The sequence below is a fragment of the Cryptomeria japonica genome, chromosome 3 (assembly GCF_030272615.1).
Source record: "Cryptomeria japonica chromosome 3, Sugi_1.0, whole genome shotgun sequence".
In the NCBI taxonomy this organism is placed as follows: domain Eukaryota; kingdom Viridiplantae; phylum Streptophyta; class Pinopsida; order Cupressales; family Cupressaceae; genus Cryptomeria; species Cryptomeria japonica.
The window spans coordinates 738,203,921-738,229,250 of NC_081407.1; the positions used below are offsets into that span (position 1 = coordinate 738,203,921).

The window sequence follows — 25,330 nt, forward strand, 5'->3', positions numbered from 1 at the left end:
AGGGTCCTCAAAGAGAACAGTCTAGACCATGCAGCAGAAGTTACACAACAGAAACAACTCAATGTGATGGAGGCAATGCAAAAACAAACTATATATATATTATATCATGAAAATTAGTTACAAATTGCCAGTAACATGTGGGCTCACAAGATTCAAATCACATGCCTGAGTACAAAACATGTGTGTTATGCATCATTCGGGATCAATCAAGAATGCGAGCCAACTCTACACCTTCTAACCTCTGGATTATTCTTCTATGTTTTTAACTATTTATTATTACATGTTTGGTTACATTGATTTATATGATCAAGAGTGATTTGCATCAACCCAAGATGGAACAAATGTTGAAGAAAAAAAATGAAATGTGTAAAACAACAAGGTCGGCCTTTGCCAAAGAGATCCTTCCAGAAAATCCATAGCATGAAGTTTAGACCCAAGGGAAGGTCGTCCACTTTCCAAAGAACATTGGAAACAATGAATCGAAGCTCTGTAAGCTACAAAAGTGATCCACAAGATCAATAGCCAAATAGGTCCAAGTGGTTCTGGTGTTCTAAGCTAGAAATTTGTCTTAGATTCTAGAAGCGATAACTTGCCTGAAAAAGATCCAAATATCCTACAGACTTAGGATAAGGTAGATGAACATGTCCACAATCAAAATCCAGCTCCGCAAGATCCAATGAGTAAATGCTAAGAAACTCAGAATGAAATGTTGAAACTACAAAACAGGGACAAATTGAAAGAAAATGTTTTTGGTTGATGCAAGATTGCCAAGAACCAAGGATGCTCCTGCATCACCTTTGGTGGTGGTACTAGACCTCATGCTAGTGTTGGTGGAGGTGGTAATCACAATACATATACATCCACTACTAAGGATGGTTCACCTCCACCCCCTCTACCTGATAATCCTAGTTTAGACACCATATTGTAGAACATGGAACAATTGCAACAACAACTTACAAATTTTGCATCTACCTTGGTCAATCTTCACTACCTACATATTATTACAAGAGCCCACTTTACTTAAGTATCCTTAATACCATCCTTCCCTAGGGGGCTAAGACAATGAAGTTTGATCAGTTTAATAGTGAAGGGGATCCTAATGTACATATTGATTCTTTCATGACCATGTGTAGTGATTATCATAGTTTGGATTTTTTTCAGCTCAAACTATTCTCTCAATCCCTTAACAGAATTTCATTGGAATGGCATAGTTCGTTGTCAAATCACTCCATCTTAATAATTGACCAACTCATGGACTTGTTTCTCAAACGGTTCTAGGAAAAAATTGGTAGCAACTTCACCATATTTGACCTTCCTCATTGTAAGAAAAAGCCAAATGAGAGGGTTAATGATTTTATTTATTGATACCAATCTATCTCTACCAAAATTCCCTTTACCTTGCCAGATAGCGACGTGAAAAGAATGTTCATCGAAAATCTGCAACCAACATTGAGATAAAATTTGTCTCTTAACTAATATTAGAAATTTGCTAATATGTTTTCCACACTTACTGACTACAAACACGTGATGATTCAATTCAGAGATTTTGCTTTGAATACTTGTGCTGGTACCTTTGGGGGTATGTCATCCACGCAAGTGTCTAGAAAGAACAAGGTTATGGCTAATGTCAATACAATACCTTAAAAAACTAAGGGATATGTACAAGAAACCACAATGAAATAGGATCTTTACTAAGTTAAATGGTTCTTATTTGAGCATAATGCAGAGATTATTAAACGATAATTTAATAACCCTTCCTGAGATTAGACCCTTTCCCAACAAAAGACCATACCCTCAGTGGTATGATGGCTCAAAGTTTTGTCAGTATCACCATGTATTTGCACATGACACTAAACATTGTATTCATCTTAGACATCTTGTCCAACACCATACAGACAATGGAGCTATCTGGGTTGGTGAGAGAAAACATAAGTCTAATAAGTTTGTTGACAAGACAAATAGTGAGTTGCAGATCTACACAAATCCTTTTCTACCTCATCCGTCTAATTTCATCTTTGCATCATCTTCAAATCTGGCATCAAGTGAAGGCTTGTATGTTGATATGGTTACTATCACTCCAATCTCGCCTCCTAGCCAGATGGCAAGAACTATCAATTTATCTTTCACCCATTTGGATGTCCCTTATTATGGAGAGCCTAATCCTCTATACATCCCTGCAAAGTTAAATGGTCATATTGTTACAGGTGTGATGGTTGATCCTTAATGCAGAGTTGATAGCATTGTAGAGGAGGCCTTGTTTGTTAATGGCTAGCATAGATTGAGATATGACAAGTGTCACGTACTACCCTTTGCATGCATAACAAGTTGTCGCTTAGTTCTTTGGGAAACATCACCTTTGTCCTTGTGGGACTCAAGGTTGTATCGGTCATGTTTGTTATCATTCTTTAATCAAACCTTTTTTTGGGTCAAACTAGGTATTCCCTGGTTGATTGCCATGGATGTCGTCTCCTCAGTGATTCATAAGTGTTTAAAGTTTCCTCATGAAGGTTCAGTGTATATTATCTAGGATACTAGATATCGACTGCTGGTAGTCTGTGGGGATTTTTCATTGGATGATTTTTGGCCTACTTCGGTTGGGCCTATTCTTCCCTATGGTGATTTAATGTACAAATATTATTATAAATATAAGATGGGGGAGTTGGTTTCTAAGTCAGTTCATCCTGGGTATTCATTACCTCCTCCTGCATCAATATCTACTTCGCCTTCCTCGTCTGCTCATGTATTGCAACAAGTCATGTCTTTTGTCCCTTCCTCATCAGGGGTTGAGGATAGACTTGTTCCTAAAGGTAGACCTAGTTGTATCTTCTCAGGATAGCGCAACCCTCGACAATGTCTTTCATTCCTACGACTGCTTCTAATTTAGATAAGGGAAAGGAACCCATGCTATCAAAGTTCGCAACTTGTCCACCATTTGATCTCTCAATCTTAGCTAACATCCCTCATCCTACTTGATACGGTAAGGGTAGGCACTCACCTTATGATTTCTCATCACCTTTGGCTCCTCATCATAGCCTTTGAAGGTATCTTTTGTTCCTCTGAATGCTCCTAGAGAAAAAAGAGGAAGGGAACCTATGGCTATGTCTATAATACCTAATTTAGCTACACATCCTGCTTCATTAGTTGGGCTTTCTCCTTCATTAGTAACGGCCTTGAAGGCCTCTCCTATGAAGAATGATATTGTTGTTCCTTCTCAGACCTCTATTCTTTGTCCCCATTTATTCTAGAACCATCTTGTGTGTGATCGTAAGCGTCATTGGTGAATGAGGGTTCGAGAACGTGAGGTTGTTTTGAAAGCTGCGAGTGAGTTATCAATGTACACTCCTGCCTCTACTATTTCCGAGCTTGCTCTTGCTCCATTTGTTCCCTTCTTCGCAACATTTGTCTCATCTTTTGTCCTTCTCTCATCTACTTCAAGGAATGTTGGTGAGCCTCACCCTAAGCGGGTATAGGATTTCATTGCTCCCTCCTCAGAGTCTCCCCTCATCACCTCCTTGCTTGATGTGCCTTCACTCTCTCAACCTCTCAATATGCTGCATAAATAAGTGGTGTCTAGTGTAGCCTTGTTTGATCCTCTATCTTTGTAGTTGCATCTTCATCAGAGATTTCTTGGGGTCCTTCAACCCACTATGGTTGACTAGAGGCTTGTATCTCCAATATAGCCTAAGCGTGGGTTCAAACAGGGTCTCATTCCAACGTTTCACCATTGGAAACTAGTTTTGGTAATTTCTTCAATTGTTCCCTTGTCTGATTTAGTGCCTATTTTATTTCTTATTTTTGTTTGTATTTTTGAGAAGGTTGCGCCTTCTCCAAAGTTTATCATTGCCCCTCCCACAGAGGGTAGTGGCACAACTCCTATTTTGGCAACTCGGGCTAAGACACCCACTCTCTCCACAAAGGGGTGTTTGTTTGATTATTTAGAGGATATCCTAGCGCTATCTATGATCTTCACGTGATCATTGATCCTCACCTCTCATGAGCTTTTGGACGAGAATGTGGAATTTTCCTCATCCTTAACTCTTTATGTTGGTATCATCTCTAATGCTATCCTTGCAATTATCCCTCTATAGGCTCACCCTCCCTCCCCATATGATTGAGATTGGGAGGACGATGACCTGTTAGTGGAGAACTTTTAGGGAAGTACCTTGTTTTCTTTATATTTTAAATTAGGGTGTGCTTGTTTATGTTCCCCCATGCTTATTTTCTATGTTTGTTCCCTCCTGGAGGACCAAATTTACTCCGTTGGTGCTTGGAAATGGGAGGTTAACTATCTTTAAGTGTTGTGCTCTCTTGGAGGACCCGATTTACTCTATAGGTTCTCATAAACATGAGATTTTTTTCATAAATATTCTTCTATTTGTTGATCACACTTCTTCTATTTGTCATATTTTTCTTTTCAATATCGTGGATGATGCAAAGCATTGGGGGAATTTAGGCTCTTTTTCATGTTGACCCAATTTTTCTTTTCTCTTTGTCTTCATGTGTCCTTCTTCATATGATCTATAAAGTTTGGCACCATGATGAAATACTCATATGTAGCTATATACAATGTCTCATCTTACTACTATGGGTTTTGACACCATATCAATAGATCCCCCCGTGCCTTTGTGTTTTTGTTGATGTTGTGGGTTTTATGTGTCATCTGTTGCAAGGTAGCATTCCAAGGAAACATCTGGTTATGTTGATGTGCACAACATCTCTTCTCCATAGAATTACATGCATTACACACATACCATTCTAAGGGGGGCTTTGATATCTTTGTTTCTCTACATTTCTCTGCATTTTTGTATTTGCATCATGATTATCTAATGATATTTTTATGTTTTTCCTTTGTGGGGGCCAAACCACTTCATCTTTTTATCTTTTCCCTTTGTGGGGGCCAAACCACTTGATCTTTTTATATTTTTCCTTTGTGGGGGCCAAACCACTTGATTTTTTTATCTTTTGCCTTTGTGGAGGCCAAACCACTACCTGATCAATTGTTGATTGATGTAAGCCACCCTATCGTATGGCTATCTAGCATAACACAACTTGCTACCCATACTAATGCGTATATTTTAATCACTATCTCGTTATCTCAGTACCTAATCATATCAATTTTTTTGCTTGTTCTCTGACATGTTTGTGTTGTAGCTAACATGTTTATGATGGAACCACCTAGCAAGATCTTACAAAGGTTCAGGACATTTGCTCAAGGTAAACTTCAGTTAAAGGATTTTGCTTCCCCTTCGTGTCTTGGTAAAATTGTTCTAACCTTTATCTCTACTTTAGTTTCGCATCTTTTGACAGTGATATGCTCGCTAAAGTGGGAGAAAAATATAGTGTCATAAATTTCACCCCATGTGATTTTATGCTATATAAGCGCCTTCACTTTATGTTGATTGGAGAACTTCTTTACCTTTTTTGTCTTTTTGTCCACATGGCTTTCCAAGTTAGCCTTCGCCTTGGCTTTTTCCCAACTTCATTGATTGTTTGACTTGTGGACACTAGCATGCTATGGCTCAAACATCCACGCACTGTGCTAGCATCTCGTATTTTTTCGCAAACTGAAGGTGATCGTTTGAGCATTACACCTTCGACTAGCATGGTTCATAATGTCTTTGTTCATGCCCACCAACTTTGATTCCATGCCCAAGTTGTTTATCTTCCCTTTTGCGCTCCATTTTTGGTGGGGATGATCTCTCTAGGCACTCTATGATTTTGAAGAAAGCTATAGCAACTCTATTCACAATCTCTAACACTCTTGGCTCTCTTGCATGTATCTTTTCTTCTTTCTGTCACACTAATTCAAAGATAAGTTACAAATTAGATCAAATTTTTATTGGCATTTTTAAAATCATGAAACAATAATTTTATAATTATCTATACATTTATTGTAAATCATATTGAGAAAGGTGTATAAATTATATTTTGATATATATTTCTAGAGAAATTGGTAGGTTAACTTGCAAGATCATAGCAATTTTGCTTTAGACTTATAATATGTGACTTCATGTAAAAAGATGAATAAAGATAATTATATAAAAAAAATGTTTATTCAGTGGAATAAAGAAATGGAATTTATGATTTATTAATTAGAAACTATTATATATATGATCTTGGAGTATATTATTAGAGTTCCTTTCAAATTACTTTTGATTTATTTCTTCATGGTGCAAAAGGGATTAATTTTGATAGTTTACCATTTAAAAAAATCTATTAATAGCTCTAATTGTCATGTATTTAGTCCCTAAAAGGAAGAAAAGGTGCAAAAAATGCTTCCCAACACTAATATAGTAGGGGAGATGTTGCAAATTTATGCAAATAGTTTAAGTTACAATGAAAGAAACACATTCGGATTATTATAAATAAATTGACAAATATCATAGAGCAATGAAAACATGCTATACAAGGAGAAAACCCTTTCAGATAAAAAAACTCCATATTCCAAAAGGATAGTACTTTTGTCTTTTCTATAAAAAAGTAGTTACAATACAATGTCAGTATTTACAAGATTCTTCAACAATTGAATCTTCAATATCAATTCACAACACTGGATCAATTTCAGTAGCATAACAATAACTTGCAAAAAAAAAAAATCCAATATCTAAATTTTACATTGCATAGAGAGGAGAGCCAAGTTGTATGCCTAAGTTCATGTGGCGTGAATCTAATGCTATAAGACATCCCAAGAAATGCAAAACACTTGCATGCATGCAACCTATCTACATGTGAATAATCATCATTAAATCTCAAACTTGGGTGCCCTCCTTACATGCACACGATTCCCTCAACATGTAAACTCTCTCATGCATGCAACACCCTTGCATGCATGGGTGGCCACCTCTAAGAATATCTAGCACCCATAAAATGTTTCATAGAATCTATCATAGGCTATCATATGTAATTGGGTCATAAATTGCATCATACGTTCTATCATAAAACTACCATAACATGACACTTGTAATGTATTTGTCATTATTCTAAGATCCTCTAAGTGGGGTGCCTATCTCCACATACTATGCTCATGTATCATGCAATGATAATCAAGTAGGATTCCACCAAGCTAATGTGTCCCACTAGATGACTTGACATTAGTATGTAATAAATAATTAAATACATCAATAAATACATACAATTACTAATGTTAGAAATCATAAAATCTAAGACAACTTAATTACAACATTCTCCCACTTGTTGAAGACCATTCAAGAACCTATCAATCAATTGCAAGGGTCGTGAGGCTCATGGAACTAGAACACCATTCATATTTCTATGTGCTCATTGGCTTTGTTAGTGCAACTATAACATTAATCAAAGTGCCAATTAATTTTTACCAATTTTACCTTCCCATCTTCAACCGTATCACAAATTAATAAAATTGAACATCAATGCGCTTTATTATGGTACAAAAGGTAGGATTCTTTTCTAAGAAAATGACACTTTGACTATCACGACAAATAGTATCCCACCCTACATAAAAACCAATATCATTAACACAACCATCTAAGACAAATGGCTTCCTTATAAGAATGAATAGCTTCCATGATATAATAAGTTTTTATCATGAACAAAGTGACTAGCTTTCTCCTTACTCATACAACTAATAGTACCATCGAACATAGTAAGAAAATAACCATTGGTGGATCTTTGTTGTCATTGTCACATGCCTAATCTAATATATATCTATTCAAAAATACTCACAAAATGTTGAGGTCTAGAAGGAAAACTATGAAAATACTAGGAATAATTAGAAGTACACCTCAGATATCTGAAGCTGTCCAAGATTAGCTATATATTGAATCAAGGCTCCCATTACTTGGGTAATGTCTAGTCTACTACAAACTTTTGTATACATAATACTGCCAACAACACTTGCATGTGATATATTGGCCATGTCGTCCACCCCAGTGGTAGATTTCCATGCAATGCATTAACAACTTGGTGTTTCCAACTGAATGTCTGATTATGTCTATAAAGTAGCCATCTTTATTTCTTGAAATTATCAGATCAATAGCCAACAAATAGGATATAAAGACCTTATTATCCTATGCACTTTAGGCTCTACTAGACCTAGGGGTGCCCCTTATTACAATATCTTAAATGATAACCCTTGTACACTGAGATATTGATTAAATCATAAATATTCTCACAATTTTTACTACGATTTCTATGGTTATTTCTATATTATCTAGATCCTTATTAAATATTCTTTACAACACCTTGAGAACATGGAACAACTCAAACACATTAAAATAAATTGAATTGGTTTGTATTTTAAGGTCTTACAATCTAGATTTTGGACCAAGGATATTATATATAAGTTGTAGTGTAGATGCAATCTCTCTCTCTCTCTCTCTCTCTCTCTCTCTCTCTCTCTCTCTCTCTCTCTCTCTCTCTCTCTCTCACACACACACACACACACACACACACACAATAACATATGGATCCGAGATTAGAACTCTGTTATTTCTTCAAAATAAGCATGCAACTTTGTTCCAAACTATGAAATGGAAGCATAAGTCCATCCAAGCTATTGATTGTTAACTATTAATTGGTCTCTCTCTAGAGGTGGGGCAAGGGCCCACTTTAATTGAAGGATAGGAACTATAGTATATTTTATCATTGGGATCTTTCACTCTACTTACATTACTATTAGTTAGTGTGAGATTATTGATCAATTTATCTTATTTATAGTAGTTTCTAATGTTTACCTCATGATTTCTTAGATTAATTTTTGCCCTTTTCCTACAATTTCTATCCTATCGGATTCTTCCATTTTCAAGAAATAATAATCAATGAGTTAATTTGATTTAATTAATTAAGAGTATAATGTGTGCTTGAATTTGGTTAGGAGAAACTTTAGGTAGAAAATTACTGCAAATAACCATGGACAGACTCTATATTTAACAATTAGACATAAATATATTTAAATTCAATGTGGACAATTAACCTTGTCACACATCTCTACAAATTCGTATGGACCAATCCATAATGAATCAAAATTACCATATTTACCTTTATCCTTTGATCTAAAATTCCACACGAGGACCACATCACCAATATGAAAATTTATTTTTAGTTTCATTTTTCAAATATATACTTTAATACTTGCTTGTGTGAAAAGATCTCATTTTGTGTAGTCCTTCTATCCTCATCCAATTTTTCTAGCTCTAGTATCCTTTGAGAAATTGCATCAATTCCTTCTCATTCAATGTCATGCAACAACTTGTACACTAGCAATTCCAAAATTGATTAACATCTTAGCTTCTAATCCATATACTAATTTAATTAGGATCTTCTATTATTCTAACACATCAATGGGAGGTTCACTAGATGGACATAAATAGTGCAATTTTTCATTAAGGCCTTGAGGAGAAGATTTGCATGGAGAATCCATTGATTTTTATATAAGATTATTCCTTGGCTTGTAGACTCAGGAAATCTTATGGCTTGAAACAATCCCCTTTGACTTAATATGCCAAGATGAAATCCTTTCTTCTCCTAGTTGGGTTTTCTCATTTCAATTTGGGTCTAAACATCTGCATTCTATAATAAGATAACTATATTATTTTTTGGGTTCTCCATGATGACAACTTATTCATCATAAGGAATTTTTCTTCATACACATGGTAGTGAAAACCACCTTTTATGAAAAAATTTAATGACTAGCTTGGGATTGTTGCATTATTTTCTCAAGATTAAGAACTCTTTGTCAATTTCTAGGATAACCATTGATTTCTCTTAATTATGTTTTGTAAGGCCCAATATGGAAAGCTAATGTACTGAGAGGGGAGGGGTGAATCAGTACTTCAAAACTTTTATTCAACAATAACTTTACTGTTAAGCATAAACTGAATAGTGCAGTAACATAATATAATGCTAAAACAAATAAATAACAATCATACATGATTCACTCCATAACACATATATTTTGGTTACGCAGAAACTCTTGGTTAGAGAGAAAAACTGCGGTGGGGATGACACCCACAACTTCACTACTGCAATAATAAAGGTTGCTCGGTTAGAGCTACATGTTTAGCTATTTCTGATAGCTTACCCTATTAGGAGTATCAAGATCTATTAGATCTACCTTGCTAAAGGATTTTACAACACTTATTCTAAATGTTGCACCTGGTTAGAGGCTTTACAATTTATAGACTTAGTTAGAGTCTTTTACCTTGTTAGAGGTTTTTCTTACAACTCAAAATATTACAATCAAATCTTTACAAATTATCTACAACTTTACATCTGAAATTTTATAGCAGATTCTATGTGCTCAAAATGATATTACCTTGCTTATAGCATACCTCGATAATCCATATATTAACTTGGCAAACCCTTCTGTTTACTCTGTTCCTTGACTGTTCTCTGAAATCCTTCTCGGTGACCTCTTTGTTTCTCTGTCAATTGTAACAGTCATAACACTCTATGATATCTCATGATTTTCCTTTTTGTATATGTCTTGCTTCACACGCACATGCACATATATCTAATCCTGAATTCATGCTGTATAAATAGATCTCTTATATCGGTGATCTAGTCCATGCTTCGATCTTACAAACATGATTTCTCGAATGAATAACCATGCAAAATATTTCATTGGTTAGATGACCTCAAAATCATACACAATCTTTAAGTGCAATTTCCAATGTGATAACGGTTACTTGTTCCTTGATCTTTGTAACATGTTTCCCATATATGTCCAAGTTCAATGAATTTGGTAACACGTTTCACTCGGTGTGTGTTCACTCGGTATATCATTCTTGCTGCTCGGTAGACATAGAGTGTTACTCGGTAGAGTGTTCGGTGTATACTACGCTCGGAGACTACTTTCTTCTGCAACCGATTGCATTGTGCTTACCAAATGTTCTGTGCTTACCGACTGAAAGATTCGGTAGAAGTAACCGACTAGAATATATAGAATAACTTTGAACATAAGACTAATGGCAAACTTAGTAAGTAGTAACACGTTTGATATTTTATTGTATAGCTTTACAAGGCTAACTATAAGCTAGATTTGACTCTATTTATATAATAAAATTTGAGGCTCAATGTTCTTTTCCTTTGGTTGATGGCATCTTGTTTCAATACCTTGTTGGGAGCCTCATTTATTTGAAGTGATACTTCATATGATGTGGGCATGTCTCTCAATTTATACAAGAGGCACATGAGTTGTAGTAAGAGGATATCAATTAGATTCTCTATTATATATCTAGGGTACTCATAAGTTTGGGATTAAATACAAAGTGGGAATTAATGTCAATGTGGTAGACTATACATATTTAGATTGGACAAAAAATATTAGACAAATACAAATCCAATTAAAATTATAGCTTCTATCTTGTTTCAGGTTATAGTTTTTCTCACACAAGAAGTAGTCTACTATTTCTCTATCTTCTATTGAGGATGATTATTATGGAGTTATTAATGCCACTACTCAATCTATTTAGCTTTGGAATATTCTCACTAAGTTTGGTATTTAATATAGATGGACATGCCTCATATTTTATGACTATAGTGCCATATATATTTCATATAACTTGTTCCACTATTAGTCAACCAAGAACATAAAGTTTCATATGCACTGCACTTGAGAGCTTATCCATGGATATTTCATTAATCTCTAATACTTCACAACTTCTATGAAAATTACTAAATTTTTCACCAAAATCTTTATTGAAATCAAGTATCTTCATCTATTGCTTTATTGGGGTGTGGGAGGCTTCATCTTTGGGGCCTATTTAGACCTTTCTTTATCTCTCTATTTATAAGGAAGGTGATTATATCTTTTCTTGACGGATTTTTCTCTTTAGGAGGATTTCTATGTTCATAGGTACTTCATCAAGTTTTAGTTGTTAGGACCCATCTTTTTACCCTTTGAGGTTATCTTACAGGGGGTGCTAGTGTAACTTTTCTATTTTCCTTAGTTGGGCAGTATGTCTTTTCTTATACATTTAGGTAATCTTACTTAGTTGTAATGAGTGGATCAAATTTTAGTAGTTGACACCCTCTCATAAGTGTCACTCATTGGTTTATCTTGCCTCCCCTCTTCTTGTATATGTATCCACTACATTATGTTGTTATTCAACCATGCTTTTTGAGCTCTTGTAATGTTATTATTATTCTCAGCATTTTTATTTCTCTTGCGTATTCCTGAAAGCTAGCTTTGGTGTGCAATTTTAGTTTTAAGATAATCCACATTAATAATTTTAGATTATCTTCTCATTTCTCTCAATTTTGGGTTAATCTCTAATTTACATATTCTAACACCACTTGAGGTAATCTAGTTTAGTCCTAGTCCTCATCTTCATTATGTGATTCCAATGAATTAACTCAAGATCCAAGATGATTATTTTCTCTTAATTAAGCTTAATTAACTCTTTTTATTCAAGAAATATACACCCACTCTAATCCTTATAAATAATAAATTTAGGAGAAGAACAATCACTTGGATTGAGATGAATATTATTTTCATCCAACATCTCCTATACCATTTTATTAACTCACTTATTGCACATGGGATAAGGATATGACCTAATATTTTGGTTTTCTCATCTAGAACTAGTTGAATGCCATGATCATGGTCAAAGGAAGTAAAGGTATAAAGCATGCTTCCAATACTAATCTATTAGAGGAGTTATTTGCAAAAAATAAACTAGTCATACAACTACAAGGAAAAAACACAAGAGGTAACCCTTTTTAGAGAAAACCCCCATAATAAAAAGAAATACCTTTTATTATTCAATAATCAAATGTTACAATACACTTGTAGTGTTTAAGCCCCTAGGGTGTCACAAGCTAGAGATCTAGAGTAATTGGCACCATAATAGTATCAACAAAAATCACTATAAAAAAATCTATCTCAAGAACCCAATAAATAACATAAGCAATACATGAAACCATTGTATGCTAATTAGAAAACCATGAACTAAAACCAAAAAAAAAAAAATTGGTGCTCAAATCCCTAGGTAAAACTTAAGCACTCAAATCCCAAGATGAGTCTACAGGCTCATAATATTCCCTCCACCTTCCAAAATTTTGTCATAACCCACTCACTAATTTGGGCACTCCATTTTGACTCCATTATCTCCATTCAAATATGTTTTATGATGTATCATAAATTGGTCGATAATTGTAACTCCCTATTACAACTAGTAGATATTCTTATATTCCAATGTGGGAGGTGCCACTTTTAAAGGAGCACATATATTTTGATCCAAGAGGCTAACTATCCACTCACCCTACACCTTTTTTAAATTGTAAATCTTGAAGAGGTGCATGTCCCTACCATTTATATATTCATGGTGAACTACTTGGAATCTTATTTTGGCAAAAAATGATCTCTATAGCCCAAAAAATGAGTTTTTAGATTTTAAAGCCTAAAAATTATATCTTTGAATTCTTAACATTAGGAGCAAGGTTGAGACACCTTTCCTAACACATGGTCTCTTTTAGGTGGTAGACCCTTCAACATCTCTCCAAATAATTATAGTGCATGACAATATATTATTGGTTTGAGTTCTTCTAATGAGTTTTTCAATGTCGCATGTCTCTAATGTTATTCATTATCTTTGTCTTCTCCTTATTTCTCAATTCTCATAGGAGTCACATTAGCTTCTTGAGTCTAAGGATGCAAATAAACTCATAGGGATTCAATAAAATCATTGAGAGAAACAAATTGTTTATGTATTTCATCAATATCGTTTTTCTTAGCAATCCATTCTATCTCTTTCTTTGTAGCTAAACTCATTAGATTTAACTTGAAAGTTACTACTATTTTTTTTTCCTCTTTAACTTTATTAGTTGCTACCTTCTTATTAGTCCCATCCATCTCTTCTAATATTGGATCATCATTATTAGACAATTTCTTAGTTGTGACTATATCCCTTCCCTTGACTCTTGTTGAAGGCCCCACCATGATGTCACCAAAATATTTTTCACAATAAATTACTCAAAACAAATGAAAATAATTTAAAAAATTTACTATAACTTACTTGACTCTAGATGTCAATGTAGTGGAAAAAAATCTAAGAGAAGTGAATTTGGTGAAAACCTTATGTTGCAATAAATCTCTCACAAATACTTCTAGTAACTTGAAATCTAGATTATGGGTGCTTTAATATGTCCTTGATCAACCTTGCAAACTTTAAAATTTGAAAAAATGAGAGAAATATGTGCTTGAGAACATAAGCTTCCTAAATCAAACTTGTTTCCCGTCTTCCAATTTACAAGATCATGCTTTGATAACACTATGAAAAACTCTAAACTCACAATGACATGTTCGATATTGATAAAAAAAAGTTTGAAAATCAGGTTGTGGTTTTTCAAATGACTTTCAAACTCTAGTAAAAAAGGAAAAAAAAAGTAAAAGACAATGGTTTGTGAACTATATGCAAATATTTAAAGCTAAGGTTTCATCCTCATTTTGCCCAAATTAAAGCTCTAATATTTCTTGATAAGATATATGCATATAATATTAGAAATAAGGTGATGTAAAAAAGAAATCATAGAAAATTCAAGAAATATTTGAAAGCTAGAATATCTTAATATCCAATATATGTAGGAGACAACACTCTTTATTTAAAATACAACTCTAAACTACATCTCCAATAAATCTCAAACAAATATAATACTATTCATATATCCTTACAATGATATTCACCTTATTTGTATAGACGTCCTTCTCAAAACATAATAGAAGGCTAAACCACTAAACTCGATATTGACAAACCTACTCATTTCCTAAAATAATTAATTACAAGTTGTGAACATGACGAAATATAACTAACTTAAAGGATGTGTGCCACATGTTGACATCTCCATCAATCTATATGCATTATAATATTATATTTCTAAGTACATAACATGATTCCTACTTTTTTGTGTTGTTTTCAAACTAGTAGTGCAAGGATCAACGTCCAACAACATTTGTACAACTTCTCTCATGGTGGGTCGTAGTGCTGGGAGTTTGCATGTGCAACGTATTGCAATTTTCAAGAATTGGAACATTTCTTCCTCGAATGATTTAGAAATCCTTGGATCCAAAACCTCAAAAGTGTCTTGTTGACCAATTTTATGTGAAATCCAGTAAACTATATCCTTACTATCACCAAATTCCGGCTCAATTGGTTCTTTTCCAGTAACAAGCTCCAACAAAACCACTCCAAAACTGTAAACATCACTCTTCTCAGTGACATCAAAACAATATGCATTTTCTGCAATGTGTAAATTGATGTTAGTATCATATAAGACCTAAATTTTCCAATTTTGATCCTGCCTAACAATTATCTATTGAGAATTGCCCTTTCAATATTAAGACATACTTTATCATAAATAAAATCATATATATATAATTTAGGCTACAAACAGCTAACCAGCCAACACCAGGAGTCCATGGCATCAATGGTTGGATTGCATAACTTAGAATTTGACCTCTCATCAATGAGGACTGCTGTTAAATTCGTTTGAGGCAATGGTACAGTGAACAGATTGGAAATGATCCTCATTGATAAGAAATCAAAACTTTAGTATAGCATCCAGCCATCAATGCCATGGTGCTCATGACTGGATAGCCGGTTCCCGGTTCCCTGTTTTCATATCACTTGGATAAATATTGTAAAAAAAAAAAAAAAACCATATTTGTAAGCCTGAAGATTAGAATCAATTGCAAACCTGTTAAAATGTTCTCAGGGATTAGAGATTTTGCTATGCCTAAACATCAAATATAGAATCACACTACCATCCTGAACTTACCAGGAGCAATGTAACCACAGGTGCCTGCAAAAGCTATGGTGGGATCCTTTCCTCTTCCAGCTTGAAGAAATTTTGCAATACCAAAATCAGCAATCCTTGCCTCAAAACAGTTATCCAGCAGAATATTGGTAGATTTTACGTCTCTGTGAACTATTGCAGGTGAGCAATCATGATGAAGATATGCCAATCCATGAGCTGCTCCTAATGCAATCTTGTGCCTTGTTGGCCAATCCAAATGCAAACCACTATCCTTTGATGCCTTTTCTGTGCAGACTTTATGCAAAGCATCAAACAAGTTTCCATTCTGCATATATTCATATACCAAAAGATTTGACTTACCATTTGATAAACAACAGTAGAGCTTCACAATGTTTTTGTGCCTAACCATCCCTAAAACGTCCACTTCTGCCTTCATCAGTTTGTGGAGATCATTTTGCTTTATACTGTTAATGTTCCCCGGCCAGAGTCTCTTTACAGCAACAGTTAAATTGTTCTGCAAATCCACACGATAAACCTTGCCCGACCCACCACTTCCAATGACATTCTCTTCCTTTAGCAAAGCTTCAGAAATGTCCTTCTCAGTGAAACTTATTTTATGAAAAGATTTAAGTTTCCAGCATGAACTTCCCCTTTTATCCCTGAAGTCCTCTTGATTTTGCCACCATTTTCGCCTAATAAGTATCAACCCAATCACTACTATTAGCATTGCTATTCCAACAATGAACCCAGATATAAATATCATTTTTCTGGATTCTTTCGTTGGATCAGAACCCTTACAAGTTTGAAGTTCCTTATTACGACTTCTAGGGTTTTTAACACAAAGCCCTGGATTTCCTGAGAAGCCTTCACTGTTTGCTGCGTTGATTAAGGAATTTGGAACAGGGCCAGATAAATGGTTGTTGGAGAAGTCAAGAAAACTTAGCTGCAATGTACCAAGGCTGTTTGGAATTGAGCCATGGAGATTGTTATTTGAAAGATTCAGAGAATTCAGACCTTGAATGGATCCCAGAGACTCTGGAATCAATCCATTCAAATGGTTTTCTGCAAGGTTGATAACAACCAAAGAAGTGCATAAACCAATTTCAGCTGGAATGGATCCCTCAAACATATTTTCCTGCAAATACAGTTCATTCAAATTCCTCAGACTGCTGATTTCTTTTGGGATTGAACCTGTAAACTGATTACTCTGGACCTCAAGTTTGACTAATTGTGAGGACATTCCTATCTCTGGCACCAAGATCCCCGAGAATTGATTATTGTTAATGTAGAATTCTGTTAAACTCTTTGCATTGCTGATCTCAGGACCAAGTTCACCATCAAAGTTATTGAAGCTAAGGTCAATAATAATGGCATTTGGCAAACCCCAAATTCCTTTGGGTACCTTACCAGTTAGATTATTGGCATTTACTCTGAAACGTATCAAGCTTTTGCAAGCTTCATAAGACTCGGGCAGTTCTCCTGTGAAAAGGTTATCAAGAGCAAGAAAGTATTGCAGGTTACCTCCTTTGCATATATCTTTTGGTAGTGAGCCAGTGAACTGGTTGTCAGAAACATCAATCAAGTTAAACTTTGATAAACTACCAAGCTTCTGTGGCAGTTGGCCTGTGAAATTGTTCTGATACAGTGACAAGCCTTCAAGATTAGGAAACTCGCCAAAGCTTTCAGGGATTTGACCAGAAAGATGGTTCATGTTGAGCTCAAAAGAAACTAAGTTTTTCAAATTCCCAACCTCTTCTGGAAGATTTCCACTCAACATGTTCTTTGATGCATCAAAATATTCTAGTGCTCTGAGATTTCCTAGTTCTGGGGGTATATTTCCACTTAGATTGTTGTCATACAGCTCTAGTTGGTGGAGTTTACTGAGTCTGAAGATCTCTTTTGGAATAGATCCAGTCAAGTGGTTGGCAGAGAGATCCACAAGACACAAATCTGTGAAATTAATAATAAAACTTGGAATTTCTCCTACCAAATTGCAGCGAGCCAAGTATAGCTCCTCAAGTTTCTTCAAATTCATGAGCTGCTGAGGTATTTTACCAGGACTGAATGGATTACTGGCAAGGTTGAGGGAGGTCAGATTAGGTAAATTACCAACAGAAGAAGGAAATTTACCTGTGAAGTTATTGATTGTCACATCAAGAAGCTGCAAGGATTTTAATGGGGAAAAGTCTGGCAAAGTTCCAGAGAGAGAATTATTTGTGAGATTCAGGGACTGAAGCTTAGTGCAGTTCATTATATCTGAGGGTAAGTTCCCATAAAACTTATTGATTCCCAGTTGAAGTTTCTTCAAATTTTGCAATTTGCAAATATTGGAGTACAGGCGACCATTTATAAATTTGCTTTCAAGTGTTATCTCAGTGACCATACCTGTACTATTGTCGCAGCTAATTCCATCCCAGTTGCAAGGTGCATCAATGGACTCTTTCCAGTTGTTCAGTGCATTGTAAGGATCCTTCAGACTTCTCTTCATGTCCAGCAAAATTTGGGCTTCCTCAGCAAGAGCTTGAACACTGGTTATCCATGGCAACCCATAGACAATCAAGCATGCAATCCAAAACAGAACTCTGCTCTCCATCATCTAAACTTCTATGCTGACCTTCCAATGAATTTATCCACTCAGGATTCCACTAGCATTGTTCAGTCCATGTCATGCAGCCTCCATGGTCTGCAAACTCAACTATCTTCAAAATCTTCAGTGTGGATATCGGATATATCATAACCCACTTCAGAAAGATGAGAATTTACCTTCTATATTCTACCCATTTACCATTTTTGTTTCAAATTTCCTGATTTTTTAGAATTTACCATCTATATAAGGATTTCACTAGCATTGTTCTGGCCATGGCATGCAGCCTCCATGGTCTGCAAACTCAACTATCTTCAGAATCTTCACTGTGAATATCAGATACACCATTACCCATTTCAGAGAGATAAGAATTTACCTTCTACATGACTACCCATTTACCATTTTTGTTTCAAATTTCTTGATTTTTTCAACATTTTCCACTCAGTTGGCAACTCTGGATAATCAAATGCCTCCCAATTATCGACAGACACCCACTACAATCATGACCTAACCTAGACTTTTGGTGGACTACAAAATATCAAGACCCGATTTCTGAAGCGGCTATGGAGAATTCTATACATATAAGCCAAATCCATAAGCTCCACTACTACAAAGTTTCAACTCAGCCTCAAACAGCCCTATCATTCAGAGTGTCCTGCGCACTATAGGATACCATAATCACAACCAGTGAGTACTATTTGAACTTTCTTTTGACTGTAATCTCCATGTCTCAATCTGGAACAGTAATCTGCAGCCTGATATTCCTCGTTGGGGGAGGGCAAAACGTGATCATGTACCTGGACATCAACACCTTTTTCATCAACTCTTTTGCATCCTGGATGGCGACCCTGTTTGCTGGTGGGCATTTTACAGTAAAAATTTGTCCCCTAGTGTGAGCGGAAGAAAAATCAAGAACTCTTAGCTGGGAGCTAGTCCCGGGACGATGAAGAATTGCGGCTTGATCGCAGGGGGAGATACGGAAGAATCCAAAAAAACGCTTATCAAAATCTATAGACGTTTCACCAATCGAATCAGGTTAACAGCTCAAAAAGATCCCATCTACATCAATTTTGCATTTAATTTTCTTGTTTGTTTCAGGCTTACATGATGATATCTTTGTGGGGCAAGTTTTAACAGTACATTCTATCTTTGTGGGCAAGCTTGAACAGTACATTCTAAAGTTTAATAAATGAAAAATCTGTTTTTCAGATGCTATTTATATGGCTGCATAGCAGTTCCCCGTTTTGTGCAGGCTTATCTTGAAATCTTACTTAATTTTTTTGTTGTTGTAAGGTCCACTTATTAATGTGTTGTTTAAAGCTTGCTATCATTGTACAACTTTTCATTATAATCTTATTAAAGAGTAAGTTGTTTTTTTTACTCTAAGTAATTGTTAAAAATATATTTTTTGAAGTTTTAAATTTGACTTGAAGGACTATAGATTTGTTGGTTGAGAGTGATTAGTGGCGATGGTGGTGTGTTTCGTGTCATCAAGATTCAAACTATAGAGACAAATAATTCAAGATTCTTAGATGATTTTGACATAATGGATAGGACATTGGTAAAATTTAAACATTAAACTTAATCAAATGCATGGGACCACCCTATGAATGTCTTTTTTTTTTCTAGTAACCCATTGTAATAGATTTCAACCCTCTTTACCTAAATTGCTCAAAAAATTTATTAGGGTTATTATAACTTCAACATTTTAATTAACAATATCACATAATGACTAGTCCCTACTATTACAATGTGAAAATTAATATTTGATTGTGTCGGCAGCTTAGTTAAACTAGACATTTTTTATATTGTTAGTTCTTATATAATAGCTTGAAATTTAAGTAGATATTTATGTAAAGGACACATTTTTTTTATTAAGTTAGCCTACGCCAACTAAGTAAATATAATCAATTAAACACAAAATAAATTACAATAACTAAATATAATTAAGGATTAGTAATCAAATAATGTGCAATAATTTGAAGTAGTAAAGTAAAACAAAAACGTGATATTTCCAAAATCTAAATTATAGATAATTTTAAAATTCTCTAACAAAAAAATGTATATTTTTTAATCAACATTTCAATTCACATTTTGTGATCCATCATCATGATGAGAAAAAGAAATATCAATCTAACAATGTAACATAAAATGTGATCCACAGATATACATAGTTCTCTACCAAAAGCTCCCAAAATTAGGAAAATAAATTTCAAGATGAGCAATAATTAGTTATATGCTTAAAGAGTGTGTATCAATGATAAAGAGTATGACATCAAACATAAATATTCTTAGAAAACGAGTCTTATATATCAAATGAATGTCTTATGTTCTATATTTGATGTGTGTTATGTTCAAAGGACAAGTTCATAACTTTGAGGTAAGTTCATGATTATGAACTACTCTTCTAAGTCTAGGTTCATTCTTTTGCATGGCATAACTATGTTCTATTCTCACCTAGTGTATCTCTATCTCATCTACCTTTTTTAATATCTATGTGACTAATAGTATTTAAGAATACCTTTCTAGGGTTATTATTGCATTCCAAGGAGACAAGCTCTCCTAGGCCAATTCCCAAAAAATATGTTCAAAGATTTGAAAATAGCAAGAAAACCTCCCATATTCCTATCAGTGCACCAAATTTGAGTGTGAACACTAATAATTTCTTCTTTAATGATCTAGAATGCAAAATGATTTTGAATGATGCTTGAATGAGAAGTGAATGTAATTTAATGCCTTTTAATATTAAAACATAAGATATAATTTTATAAAACATGTGTTGAGTTGGATTAGAGCATGCAAACAAAGGGTCATTCAACCAAATTCAAATTTTAAATTTTAGATAGAAAGAAAACAAGTTCCTACCCGTAGGTTCATCCATGTGATCATGAGAGTGTCCTATAAGAGGATAACAACCAAATCTAGATAGCTAGGGACTATATGGATAAGGTAAGTGTATAAGTGAATGTGATAAATGTATGGATCGAGAAAATGTATCAGATAGTGTATTTGTAAGAATAAGGTGGTGCATAAATGCTTGGGGATATACATGGAAATGAAAAAAGTTAGGAGATGAGTCCAATTTCATAAAAGATTATGTCATTTGTCACTACATACATTTACAAAGAATTTTCTAAAAATAGACACAAAATAAAATGCGAAATGGCATAGGTATACTAATTTCATCAATACAATTTTGTAAATAAATTTTATAAATACAATATTATGAGTATTATGAAATAGTAAATTTCATCAATACAATTTTGTAGATAAATTCTATAAATACAATATTATGAGTATTATGGAATAGTAATACTTCATAATAATTATTGGTATGCTAGTTATTATTATGAAATAGTAATACTTCATAATAATTATATGTGTCATTTTCCCATTTACATATGTGTTCTTTTGGGAGAATGTCTTGTAACTACATATTTGTCTCTCCTACATACTAGATCTACCATACTATTTACATAATAGGAACTTATTATATGCATACACATTACTATTTCATCATCCTAGGACCCCACAAGTACATATTTGACCCTTGCATTCTCAAAATTGAAATTCAAATTTTAGCCAACTTCCACCCATTATATTACCTACATTTAGTTGACTAGAAAAACATTTTTATGGTTTGATGTTATTGTTAAGCCCATGACAAGATTGGGAGGGGGGGTGAATTAGTCCAGAACACTTCAAATCGGATATAACTGATAATAAACAATATTTAACAACAACACTGAAAATATCAACCATGAACACCATATTTATGTGGAAAACCCAATCAGGGAAAAACCATAGTGAAAATCATACTCATGATATAAATATAATTGATTACAAAGTTTTAGTCTTATTACCAAGGAGCAATATGCACTTGATGGAATTGTGAGACTAAGGCACACTACCTTAGGGAAAGATACAAGGACTTTCTCAACCGAGGCACACTACTTCAGGGTAAGATACAAAAGAGGTTGCCAAGAGACACAATATTTTTTGGCAACAAAAAGAATTAAAAAACTGATATAAGAGGAATCTCCTGATCGTGAAATTATCCTTGAACCTATATGTCAAGCGACCAACATCATGGGAAATATCTTTGATAATCACCATTGTCACAACACTTTGTCTCACCAAATGTATCGCCTTCAAATTTTTTCACAAAATGACCTTCAAAACTTTGTAATCTCAAATTTTCTTAAATATCATTCACATTTACTTCTCATCAATTCACACACTATCTCATTGTTAGAATCAAGGATCACTGAGAGGGAGGGGGGAGAGGTGGTGAATTAATGATCTACCGGAAGTCAAATCCACAAACTTATTCTTTATCCACCGATTAGTAATGCATAACAGAAAAGAACATAAACATGCAACAAAGAATCCACAAATCCATAATACCAGAATTTTTACGTGGAAACCCGGAAAGGGAAAAACCATGGTGGGGCTGGAACCCACAATATTCATATACTATGGCCAGGAGTACATAAATATTACATAGAAGGGGAATGCACTTGCATTTAGGCTAACTGCTCGATTACAATTGTCCGAAAGGCTACAACCTTCAGGGAAGTCTCACTGAGTTACAATTTGATTACAATGAGGAAATACAATGAAATGAACTCTCAAGTAGCATCTGACAATGCAAGAATGAGTTTCAGTTAAGGACCGAATCTCTGACTGTCTTCACTCTGTTGAATACTCTGTTTCTGTCTTAGTCAGCTACCAGATTGTTTGAAAGAAAAGTGTGCATGTGAAATTGCACTCAATCGCACCAAAATGGAACACCATAATTGTATTAACTCAAAAACCGATTGCCAATTCAATCTTATATATCCGGTCTTAGCACAAAAATAATTTCCTTCAAGTCGACTTCAAGAAGTGTAATGTGTAGCTCCAAGTCGACTTCAATCTCGAACAAAACATAGCATTGGACCAAAAGAGTGTATTCACATGCTTCCTAAGGATCTTACCCTTCATCAAGAACATGAAATCAACCACGAAAATTATTGCAATCATCAAAAATTATTCCAGAACAAAACAATACCAAAATACCCTGTTTTACCAATTAACTCCAGCTTCCGGATAAGATGAATCATGACTGTCGGATCGAGTCTCCAAGAAGAGTTGCCATCAATGACAACCCTAGACCATAAATCAAGCATGAAAGATCACCGGATGAGTGGCAATTGCCAACAATCTCCCACTTTGTCATTGATGGCAACACTTGTGAAACATGTACACCGGATGAAAGAATGAAAGAATTCTAAGGCTCCCCCTTAGATCAACAATCCAAAAATCTGCATTACACTGAACTATACACTCCATACATACAATCAACCTGTACATTTTTCACCTCATCTCTCCCCCTTTGACAGCAAAGCCAAAGATAGGGTGTGCATCAAAATTGTTTGTACATATATACACATTCACTGAATGATCAAATCTATACATGTTTCAAGACATTTGCAAATGCCATCTTAAGGGACCCAAGATATGTGTTCCATCCTACCCACTACTTCTCCAAAATTGAAACAAAACCATTCAAAACATAAGCATGAAATTATATAGCCGTAATCTCAGTAGGAGTCTCTTGAGACATGTTTTGAATGCAGTCCATCTTATGATACACTAAGGTGTCCAACCGAGGACCATTAAGGTTTCGAAGTTCACCTGTCCGCCTGATCATCCTCTCCTTCTCCTTCTCAAAATTCCTAATCTGCTCCATGATATTCAAAATGTGTCCTTCAATATTGTCGTTTAAGTTAGTTGTAGGATCATAAGCCTGAGAAATCTAAGCTAACTGTCCTCTACAATTATCTATTTGCTTGTCTATCTCAGTAGTGAAATTGGTCAAAATTAGACAAGACTTATAAATTTATCACCTTCCGCTAAGGTGTCATCAATTAGTTTTAACTCCTTATCTACCTGGGCCTTATCATTACTAATCATTTGAAAAAATATTTGAACTTTAGCATCTTTAAATTTCTCCATAGCTTGTCGAGTTGATGCCTTGGTCAAAGAATCAAATTGGGTGGATATATGATCTATTAAGTTCTAAAGCTTACCGGATGAATTGGTGTTTGCATCAAGTTGCAGTTCCGGTACCACCTGTTCCAAAACTTTAACTGATTTTTCAATGAGTCTCTTTTCTTCAGATTATGTCTATGCTAACTTCTTGTTGGCAATTGATACTCAATTGGTTGGTTTCAATAGGATGTCATTGATGGCAACATGGTAACTTGTTCTGGCTTCATATTTTGGTTCAGTTGTGTATCGCCAGGCACTTCACAGACACTACACCGACACCGAAAGGTTGGAATGAATTCTTTGGTTACCGGTAATGCAGGGCGACATGGTTTAGAATCAAGTTATCGGTATTGGAGGCCGACATCTTTTGGATCTGGCATCAACAATTGTTTTTGATATTCATGTATTTATGTTATCTAGCCGATGTGTATATTCATATTGTACCATGCTCCTCTATCCCTAAAGATCCTTAAGATTCAAGGTGGCCCTCACTTGGAAGAGCACTTGATCTCTTGGATGTCAACCTAGAGAATGAGATTTAAATGATGATTCTAGGATCAAAATGAATGCAACTAAGATCCTAGTGAATGGTGAGATGATGATATGAATGAAAGCTAAGGATGCAAGATGAAAAGCTAGTTATGCTCAAGATGGTGGAGATGATATGAGGCTAAGTCAATTCCAAATTGAATATTATGATGAGCTAATTAAGCTAGATGAAGATGAAAAAGTATGTAATTGATATGCAATTTAAGATAAATGATCTAAAACATAATGCAATTAAGCTAAATGCTATGATTCTAACGCTAGAAGACTTAGATGCTTGAAGATGACAAATGAGCTCCTTGAGAACCTGCAAAATGACTATAATTTGGATGCACAAGATGATGGATTCTTGATTTGAAGAAATAAGTTCTATTTATCGGCAAAATAGAGAAATAGGTGGTTGAGATTGAGTAATCTCAACAAGGGCTAGGA

The 25,330-nt window shown here is 34.7% G+C and overlaps 1 protein-coding gene across 1 annotated transcript; it reads right to left on the reverse strand.

The window, feature by feature from the left end:
• Positions 1–14,543: 14,543 nt before the first annotated feature.
• On the reverse strand, positions 14,544–19,302 carry LOC131044025 (receptor-like protein kinase 7). The gene is made up of 2 exons (XM_059218553.1): positions 15,754–19,302; positions 14,544–15,215 (listed from the first exon to the last, which is right to left on the reverse strand). The coding sequence occupies exons 1-2, from the start codon at positions 18,326–18,328 to the stop codon at positions 14,845–14,847; spliced, it is 2,946 nt and encodes a 981-aa protein (XP_059074536.1). The 5' UTR covers positions 18,329–19,302; the 3' UTR covers positions 14,544–14,844.
• Between the last annotated feature and the right edge of the window lie 6,028 nt (positions 19,303–25,330).

Bases quoted from the DNA above. Each gene is read 5' to 3' on its own strand.
- LOC131044025 (XM_059218553.1), bottom strand. From the start codon at position 18,328: ATGATGGAGAGCAGAGTTCTGTTTTGGATTGCATGCTTGATTGTCTAT. The intron at 15,216-15,753 runs GTAAGTTCAGGA...TACACATTGCAG, and splicing joins CTGTGGTTACATTGCTCCTG to AAAATGCATATTGTTTTGAT.